Source organism: Hyperolius riggenbachi, chromosome 7 (assembly GCF_040937935.1).
Source record: "Hyperolius riggenbachi isolate aHypRig1 chromosome 7, aHypRig1.pri, whole genome shotgun sequence".
Lineage (NCBI taxonomy): Eukaryota > Metazoa > Chordata > Amphibia > Anura > Hyperoliidae > Hyperolius > Hyperolius riggenbachi.
This window is the reverse complement of record NC_090652.1, coordinates 217303915-217314322: the sequence shown is the minus strand read 5'-3', so window position 1 is coordinate 217314322 and position 10408 is coordinate 217303915. Positions and strand designations below refer to the sequence as shown.

The following is a 10408-nucleotide window of genomic DNA, read 5'->3' as shown; positions in this document are numbered from 1 at the left end:
TTTGGGTCCGCGGGTAAGCTTTAATGTGTCTGGTACAGTGGCTGAATAGAGTACTGGTTAAGGGCACTGCCTTTGACATGGGAGACTAGGGTTCGAATCCTGGCTATGGTCAGTACCTATTCAGTAAGGAGTTCAAGGCAAGACTCCCTAACACTGCAGGGTGGCCTCCTGAGCGCGCCCCAGTGGCTGCAGCTCTTGAGCACTTTGAGTCCGACAGGAGAAAAGCGCTATATAAATGTTCAAATTATTATGGGATCTGTCTTGCAGACAACCCACATGATTTTTCATTAAATCACATTGTATCGCTTTATGTCGCTTCCCGACATGCACTGTATGTGTCAGAAAATGCATGCATTAGAATGCATTTGCACATAAAGTGTGAATGGGGTCTAAAAATGTAATCAACACTTAGATTTCTCCTCTACCTATTATTGATGATTACCCAGCAAAAATAAACAAATATATGACATTCACAGATGTGCCGTATTTAGCCAAGGAATAATAGATCACACTTCTCATGTGACATCAATAATTCAAGATCTCTTTGGCTTATGAAGGCCTCTTTTAACGATGTTGAATAAGATCTTTAAACCTCTTCCTTTCATCCCAACAATCATGTTGATGTCATTCTTTTGCTTGTGAATGTGTGTCGAGTGTCTCTGTATTTCCTGGTGCTCAAAGAGTCTTCAGTCTCAGCACTCTTGATGTTGGCTCCTTGGCGCTCGAGTACATTATATAGGATCCATTGCTGGTTTTAAATGCTTCCCAGTCCCTACAGCCATAAGTAGGTAAATAATGGACAGCCACAAAGCCCTCATAGCCCTGCCACCTATAAAAAATAAATAAATGTAATGTTTAAAGGGAATCATTTGTTTCTTGAAACATAGCTTTCTAGTATACGGTGTGTTATTTTACTCCTGCAATGTGTATGATGATATAACTGTTGTGAATAATATATGTTATGTGTGTGCTGTCACAACAGCCTCCTTTAATGTTATTTAACATTATTTATATTCTTTGTATTAGTATATTCCAGTCCCCCTGCAAGATTTAGTTATTTAGCATTTCCCAACTGTAACTCCCTGCTCAACAGCCTTGTCTAGATGTTTCTGCAACAGTTGAGTTCAGTTAGTGAGGAGATCCTGCTGTGCTTGTAGTCGCATCATATTTTTACCTATGAATATGCTCTAAAAAACATCTTTGTATGCTTTCAACGCAAGTAAAGATACTACAGATTATACTTGGAGTCATTATTTCATCGAGTAAACTGCCTGTGGAGGTTTCTAAATCAGTGTGGAGTTATACTGCTATACAGACTGGGTCTTCTGGAGTATGCCTCACACATAAAGCGGGAATTCGAAACAGAACAGTAAAAATACGATATCTGCAAGAAGGTAATGGGATTTCCTGTCAACTCATCAGTAAAGGACTGATCTGCAATACAATAAAGGATTACCTAGCTACACATCAAACACAAATCTACAAAGAGTAAATAGACATTCAGCAAAAAAGTACAAGAATTGCCTGTTTGCCTTCCTTCAGTGAATACAGTGAGTACAGACTGCTTCAGAAATTGTGCATTTCTTCTGTTTGGGACTATCACTATTAAGTTTAAAAAAAAAAAAAAAAAAAAAAAAAAATCACCCAGTGATAAGATTCATAAGCATCATATCTGCAGCCATAGAGCATGTCTATTTCTGCGCATTCTATTAACATGGAAGATGAATTAATTCTCGGTCAAGATGATTCAGATAAACATGTTGTACTACCTGAGAGACCAAGGCGGTCAATACATCTTTCTCTAAAGGCAAGAGAGAGGTATGAAGCAGAAAGTGAAGGAATGTTTCATAGTCTGTCTGAATTGTGGATAAAAACGCTGCAACACATATCTGATATTGAGAAGACTGGCAGTAATGGAGAGCAATTAAACAATGCACTTACAAGACTTAAGAAGACATATGAAAATTACAGGAAACTCTCTGAAAAATATTCTTCCTTTCTATCGCAAGTTAGTACAGAACAAGCGTCAAAAGAGTTGAATGACTTTACCACCGCTGATCAACAGAGACATGTTACGTTTATGGAAGCAAAGTTACAGTTAGAGAATAGGATAGCAAATTTGATCGAAACTACATCCTGTACCTCTATTTCTTCTAGACACTCAAAAAAACTGTCAGTGCAAGCAACCTCTCACAGATTTACTAGATCATGCAAATCGCTGCAGTCACTCTCCCAGAGGTCATCATTAAGCATTCAGTTAGTCAAAGCCCGTGCAGAAGCAGAGGCTGCGAAAGCACAATCTTTTTGCTTTGAACAAGAATCGACTCTTAAAGCGGACGCAGCACGCAAACAGGCGGACGCAGCACGCAAACAGGCGCAAGCACAGGCAGAAGCAACACGTGTGCAGGCAGAAGCACAGGCAGAAGCAACACGTGTGCAGGCAGAAGCAACACGTGTGCAGGCAGAAGCACAGGCAGAAGCAACACGTGTACAGGCAGAGACAGAGGCCCAGTTAGAACTTCTGCAAAAGAAAAGAGAAGAAGCAGCAGCTCTAGCAAGGTTAAAGGTCTTCGAACAAGCTGTGGAAGAGGAAGAAGGAATTAATTACTCTAGCCTAAAGTCTGCTGACGATCCTGCTAAACGAACTTTGCAATTTGTTATGAACCAGAACAATGGATATACTCCCCTGCATACAGCTGAAGTCTCTACACCTACCTGTTCAGCAAGTAAGCAGCCAGAATGCATACCATTAAAACATGAATCTCAGCTTAACACTGTACCTTTGAAGGATTCTGCTATGCTGTCCAATACTACAAGTCCAAGAGAACAAATCTATACACCTTGTCAGACCTCAGCAAGATATAATCACAAAGAAATATCACAACCAATTGGAACAAATCCCATGAATCTCATAACACAGTCTTTTTCAAGCTCCCATGCTCCAAACATCACACAGATCAAACCCTTGCCTGGAGTAAACACATCTGCATCTCCATTCTCTACATCACCACTGGAACAGCACAAGCCACATACTGTCTGCAGTGGTGACGCATTTCCACGTACAGAAATAAAATCAGAAAAGTCTGAAATTGAAGAAGTTGGCAAGTATATGATTCGCCGAGAGCTTCTTAACTCTGGACTAACGAAATTTGATGATCAACCAGAAAACTACAGAGGTTGGCGAGCTACATTCAAGACTATAATCCAGAACCTGGAGATTGAACCTATAGGAGAACTTGACCTACTTATCAAATGGTTGGGACCGCAGTCATCAGAACAAGTTAAAAGACTGAAATCTGTTCATTGCGATGATCCAGCAATGGGTCTTAACATAGTTTGGGAGAGATTAGAGAGAGTTTATGGATGTTCTGAAGCTATTGAGCTTGCCTTTTTCAAAAGACTTCGAAACTTCCCAAAACTGTCTAACAAGGACAACCACAAGTTTCAAGAATTAAGCGACCTTCTTCTTGAAGTAGAAAGAGCCAAGGCAGACCCACACCTTCCAGGTCTTGTCTACTTGGATACAGCTCATGGTGTAAACCCAATTGTACAGAAGTTGCCACCGAATATTCAGAGTGAATGGGCAAAGAAAGGATCTAAATATAAACAGGACTATAAAGTATCCTTTCCACCTTTTTCTTTTTTCTCCAAATTCATTAGAGACATAGCTACTGTAAAGAATGACCCAAGCTTTTTATTTTTTGATACTACAGTTCTTCCTTCAACATCTTTAAATTGCGATACTCAAGGCAAGTTTAAGGACTCACGGAACTCTGTCTATGTCAAGAATACTGGAATCTTCTCAAGTTCTCAAGACTCTGATTTTAAACCACAGCAAGTCAAGGAAAATGATCCTAGGTATCAATGTTCTATTCATAACAAGCCACACCCTCTTAGAAATTGTCGTGTGTTTAAACAAATGCCCTTTGAAGAGCGCAAGTCTTTCCTCAGAGAACACGATATTTGTTATAGATGTTGTGCATCTACAGACCACTTTGCTAAAGACTGTAAAGTTCCTGTCAAATGTTTTGACTGCAACAGTGATAAACACATAACGGCTTATCATCCTAGTTCTCCCAAAGAAGTGCTTCAAACTGCTCAAGCCTCAAAGACCACACCAAGTTATGGCGGGGAGAGTACTGAGGAAATGACAGCATCTGTATTCACAAAATGTACTGAGGTATGTGAAGAAGGATTCCACAGAAAGTCATGCAGTAAAATATGTCTGGTCAAGGTATATCCAGAAGGACGACCACAGAGCGCAGTGAAGATGTATGCTATCCTTGACGACCAGAGCAATCGTTCATTAGCAAGTCCAGAATTCTTCAACGTGTTCAATATTCAAGGAGAAACCTGGCCCTATACTTTACGAACTTGCTCAGGCCTGGTTAAGATATCTGGAAGAAGAGCACATGGTTTTGTGGTAGCATCTGAGTATGGAAACACAGAATTTTCACTTCCAACACTTATCGAATGTGATCAGTTGCCAAACCATTGAGAAGAGATCCCTACACCAGAAGCGGCTCTTTATCATCCTCATATGAAACACATAGCCAGTTACATTCCACCGCTTGATGATGATGCAAAGATTCTCCTTCTTTTAGGCAGAGATATCCCAAGAGTCCATAAGGTGCGACAACAATGCAATGGACCAAATGATGCCCCTTATGCACAGAAATTAGATTTTGGATGGGTCATTATAGGAGATGTTTGCTTAAATACATTTCAAGAGTCTTATGATGTGTTCTCATGCAAGACCAACATCAGAGAATCTGAATGCACCTTTCATTCACTTAAACATCCTTTTAACTTTCAAGTTCAGGAGAGTTTCAGTTTAAAGACTTCATGCGATCTACAAAAGCAAATCAGTTGTAAGAACAGTTCTCATCAAGACTTTGGTGACACTATATTCCAAATAACTTGTGATGACAATAAGACAGTTCCTTCCATTGAGGATGAAGAGTTCATAAACATCTTGAATAATGAATTCTTCAAGGATGAAACTAACAGTTGGGTAGCTCCTTTACCATTTCGTTCACCAAGAATTAGACTTCCAAATAACAAGAAACAAGCTATTTCTAGGCTAACTTCACTTAAAAAAATTCTGAAGAACAAACCCGATATGAATGATCACTTTATAAAGGCAATCACTAGTGATGATGGAAAGGTTCGCAAGGTGAAAGTGAAGACAGCAAGAAATGGTAGTGTTAAGACTTTGTTTAGACCCATCACGGAGACAGTCTTACTCTTGCCTTCAAATGAAGATGTCTTATCTACTCGATCCAAGGGAACAGCCTGATATGCCTTCGAGTCTACTGAGTTACATCCTTTCTCCAGTGATGGAAGATTCTTCAAAGATCTGCATTCAAGAATTAATGTTTATGTTTTATGTTTTCTCTCTTCTCTACAAGTCTTAATTATACTTATAGTTTTCAATGTTAAATTGTATTATATATAGTGGTATCTACCGATACCAAGCGGGGAGTGTGCTGTCACAACAGCCTCCTTTAATGTTATTTAACATTATTTATATTCTTTGTATTAGTATATTCCAGTCCCCCTGCAAGATTTAGTTATTTAGCATTTCCCAACTGTAACTCCCTGCTCAACAGCCTTGTCTAGATGTTTCTGCAACAGTTGAGTTCAGTTAGTGAGGAGATCCTGCTGTGCTTGTAGTCGCATCATATTTTTACCTATGAATATGCTCTAAAAAACATCTTTGTATGCTTTCAACGCAAGTAAAGATACTACAGATTATACTTGGAGTCATTATTTCATCGAGTAAACTGCCTGTGGAGGTTTCTAAATCAGTGTGGAGTTATACTGCTATACAGACTGGGTCTTCTGGAGTATGCCTCACACATAAAGCGGGAATTCGAAACAGAACAATGTGTGTAAGTTTATTACATATTAAAATCTAGAGCATTTAGAAATCAGAATGTGTCTGACACTGTGGCTGCCTTCTCCATTATAACCTCTCACTCTGGTTTTCATCCCAGGGCCTCAGGAATTCTGGGTATACCTTAATTGGAATCATCCCATTGAATCAGTCAACAGGTTCTCCCACCTCTTAACTCATAAATGAGTTCTCTGGAGTGCTGAGCTGCATTCAGAATCTGCAGGGAAAAGAAATGCCTGGAACCCACCCACTGCTGAATAGAGTTTCAGAAAACCATATTTGACACTCACAGACAGTCTGCTAAATTGGGTCTGTAAGACATTTTCTAGTAGCTGTTACTGGGACCTATGAGGTTTTACCCAACAACAGAGAGAGGGAGGCTGCTTCTTTGTTATTCACCTTGGATCTAAAGGACGGATAGTGGTCTGCATCCTACTTCTATACTGGGCCATTCTGGGGCACTAGCCTGCACATTTGAACAATATCTTTTAACCACCCTGGCGTTCTAATAAATGCGCCAGGGTGGCTGCGCAGCACTATTTTTAATTTTTTTAATCATGTAGCTAGCCTAGCGCTAGCTACATGATAGCCGCTGTGAAGGGGCATCCCCCCACCCCTTCCGATCTCCTCCGGTGATCAGAGCAAACAGGAAATCTCGTTCAGAACGGGATTTCCTGTTTGGCTTCCCCCATCGTCATTGCGATGATCGGGATGACGTCATCGACGTCATCCATGTCATGGCGTCAGAGGGAGTCCCGATACACCTCTTAGCGATGCCTGGCACTGATTGGCCAGGCTACGCATGGGGTCTCGGGGGGAGGAGGGCATGTTACGCAGCGGGTTGCTGCGCATCGGCGGCGTGCGGCGGCGGCGATCGGTATAAACACGCGGTTAGCAAAGTCCTAGCTGTGTGTTTGAAAAAAATTGTGAAAATCGGTCCACCAGGGCCAGAGCAATCCAGCGCGGCAGTCATGGACGAGCTGAGCTCGTCCATACCGCTAAGCTGGTTGGAAGGTACCAATGTGTGTCAACAGACTACCATAAACACTGATGTACTGTATACTGTATAAGCAACTGCATTTCCTGCTGTGTTAGAGGCTCTCAGATTAAACTCTGCAAAGATTGTTTACATCTATCTACATATTTGTAAAAAAAATTTGAGGGGAGGCAGCCTTTTACAGTAAGCAATGGACGGAGGGGACTTTGGATGTCTGGTAGCTGGCTTGTGTTCTGGAGTAAAGGAATGTGTGTTATTATTGGCTACACTGCTGATCCAACAGATTCTACAATATCTTCTTTCTTGTACTGGATGACGTTCTAGGAGGAGGAATGCAGGGTTCACTCATTTTGATATATTCCCATTGGCCATGTTACATCCTGAGAGGATTGTTTTTCTTTTCTCTCTCTTAACCACTCAAGGATCACTATGCATAGAAAAATGTCCTGTTTGCCCCTGTTAACTGCAAATAAACGGTTTAATATGTTGCTCGCCGCTGCCACCCCCATTCACGCGTGTGTGCGCTCCCGCCGTGTGTACTCGCCAAGACTGACATATTTGTGATTGGTGAACAGGAACATGTGTTGAACCAATCAAAGTGCCTGTAATCTGGGACTGTCCTGTCCAAAATGGGATGGTTAGGGATATGGGTTTTCAATACCACTTACTTGCAGATGATACACAACTGTACCTCTCAGCCCCAGACCTAAACTCCCTCCTCACACGTGTTCCTGACTGCCTGTCTGCTATATCCTCTTTCATAACCTCTCGCTTCTTAAAGCTTGATATGAGTAAAACAGAACTAATTACCTTTCCATGGTCTCTGTCCACCTCTCTGCCTGATATAACAGTAAATGTTAATAACATTCCTATTACTTCACTTCCCAAAGCACAGTTCTTAGGGGTAATATTTGACTCCTCTCTTATTAATTCCTCACATTCACTCCCTAACCAGCTCCTGTCATATCCAACTCAAAAACATACAGTATCTCGCATTCAACCTTTTGTCACTTAGGACACAACTAAAATGTTAGTACATACTCTTATATATCTCATTTGGACTATTGTAATAAACTGCTTTGTGGACTACCAACTAACCGAATGGCACCGCTCCAATCTGTACTGAACTCTGCTGCTCGTCTCATTCATCTTTCTTCTTGCTATTCCAAGCTCTACATTGGCTGCCAATCAGCAAGAGGATCCATTTTAAGTGCTTAACCCTAACCTACAAAGCTCTCCACAATCTCTCTCTCCACTTTACATTTCCTCACTTGTTTCCAGATACCAACCCAACCATAATCTCAGATCTTCACACAACCTTCTTTTGGTCCTTCTCTAGAATCACCTCCTTGCATTTATGTATACAAGACAGCCCACGTGCATCACTTTTTCCGACAAGCACATGCTCTAACTTAGGCCATTCCCCCTTTGACCTCTGGCCAAGCTGTACTCCTCCTTACTAGATAACCTAAAAACAGTCTGCTATATGAATAACGTACCCCACCTCTTGTTCCCCCATTCCTTTAGATAGTAAGCTTGCAAGGGCAGGGCTCTCTCACCCTTTTGTGTCTTTGAATTTGTTATTCATTTTGTATCTTGCAATCTGTTATACATATTATTTAGCATGTTACATTTGTCACCGTAATTACTAATTCTGTATTTCGTACCAGTGTCCATATTTGGTGTATACCATTGTCTGTATTATATACTCCAGGTTTGTTTTACTTTGTACAGTGCCATGGAATACGTGTGTGTTTTATAAATCAATAATAATAATGTCTACATAGAGTTATGTGCACAGTACAATACAAACATCCCACCTGTATATGACACTGTTGACAGAGAAGGAATTGCCATCATAGGAATTTGCCACAACGAGAAAGTAATCCTCTCCAACTGTGAAGAACTCCCAGTCCACAGCACTGAAAAAAAGCATTAACATGTGTGTATTTTTTTTATTGATATGTAACACTCTAAGGCAACTTGTTTCTTTCATTTATTTTTGTGCAGGATACAAATAAAATTGTAATTGACTTAAATGTGTTAAGTATTAAAATTAAACTTTGATCAATAGTGCAATGTACTTGCACTATTTATTAATACCCCCTAATTAAGATGCAGGCATGCCACCCGAGTATGAGCTACTGCTCTGCGCCCATACGAATAGAAATGTTCTTTCTGAAAAATGAACCCACAAAATGCAATTATCCTTCCATTATCCTATTCAGTGATTCATTTTTTCTTTCAATAGTAAACCCCGCCATTGACACATAACACCAACCCTGTGCTCACTCCACTGGCTACCGATAAAATGGAGAATTCTGTTTGAGATTGGCTTACTGACATTCAAATCCTTGCACAATCTGGGCCCTGGATACCTGAAGGACTTGTTGCAACTGCATCACACCCCCCACAATCTTAGATCAAAAGGACGCAACACCTTGGTCACCCCCAGAGTCCACCTCAAAACCTTTGGAGACAGAGCCTTTCGTCATGCTGCCCCTACACTTTGGAACTCCCTGCCACACCCAATCAGGACAGCTCCATCCCTGGAAGCATTTAAGTCTAAACTGAAAACCTACCTCTTCAGTCTGGCATTCATGAACATCTGACTATCTCCTCTGTAACACAACCCAGCCTGCAACCCTGTATTAATCTGAGACACAACTATGCGCTTTGAGTCCTATGGGAGAAAAGCGCTTTACAAATGTTATTGTATTGTATTGTATTGTACTTATTGTATATGTAAACACATGAAAACCAAGGTACTTTTCACACAATACATATGTTGCACTATACAACTCTGTGCCGCTATTGACCAGCTGATTAGTCAACTTAATTGCACAGTTATTTATCTACAAAGCTACACATTACCTTGTTTTTTTGGCTTGGGGATTGTTTTGCTACACACTGTAAAAAATATCACATAGCAAAGCATGCTAATCGATTTTCACCATCATGGTCTCTCAACAGTAATTTTTCCCATCACAATTGCAGCATCTTTATGGGAGAGATTATTTATTGTTGAGTGATTATGACAATAACCATGGATATCCTTTAGCAAAACAAAACTGTAGAGCAAGGCATCTTGGGAGAAAATTTCACTTGAGAAATTGTTTAGACAATCAGCTAGAAATCTGGAATAGTGATTCTGCAATAAAATGTATAGTTTGAAGGTACAACCTACAATGCTTCAACTTCAGGTGCCAAGCACATATTTCACAATTCACAAACACCTGCTTAAAGTGAACCTCCAGACTAAAAATCTACTCAGCAGTAGAGATGTGGCGAACGGTTCCCGAACCGTTCGCCGGTGAACATCTCTAAATCTATGGGCCTCTTACTACTTCCGGGTCGCAATGACCCGGAGTAGTACGCCTGCGCTGCCCGGCGGAGCGCGTCCTAGATCGCGCTCCCGTTGCCGGGCACTCTCTGCGCATGTGCGTGACGTCATGAGTGACGTCACGCTCATGCGCAGAGAGTGCCCGGCAACAGGAGCGCGATCTAGGACG

At 41.0% G+C, this 10408-nt stretch overlaps 2 protein-coding genes across 3 annotated transcripts in view; one reads left to right on the top strand and one right to left on the bottom strand.

Moving 5' to 3' along the window:
- Nucleotides 1-243: 243 nt before the first annotated feature.
- The window catches only part of TSPEAR (thrombospondin type laminin G domain and EAR repeats), a 225684-nt gene continuing 215519 nt past the window's right edge, over nucleotides 244-10408 (bottom strand). Inside the window, exons 11-12 of the mRNA XM_068245224.1 lie at nucleotides 8717-8818; nucleotides 244-829 (exon numbers count right to left, since the gene is read on the bottom strand). Coding sequence (XP_068101325.1) covers nucleotides 676-829; nucleotides 8717-8818 — 256 coding nt within the window. The 3' untranslated portion in view covers nucleotides 244-675. The remainder of the gene's footprint in view (nucleotides 830-8716; nucleotides 8819-10408) is intronic.
- LOC137524837 (uncharacterized) lies at nucleotides 971-8935 on the top strand. Of its 2 annotated transcripts, none has more exons than XM_068245223.1 (2): nucleotides 971-5890; nucleotides 6000-8935. In XM_068245223.1, exon 1 carries the CDS (start codon nucleotides 1688-1690, stop codon nucleotides 4496-4498), a length of 2811 nt encoding a protein of 936 aa, XP_068101324.1. In that variant the 5' UTR covers nucleotides 971-1687; the 3' UTR covers nucleotides 4499-5890; nucleotides 6000-8935. The 2 variants fall into 2 exon arrangements, with proteins under 2 accessions (XP_068101324.1, XP_068101323.1); XM_068245222.1 differs by having other exon boundaries at nucleotides 971-5894.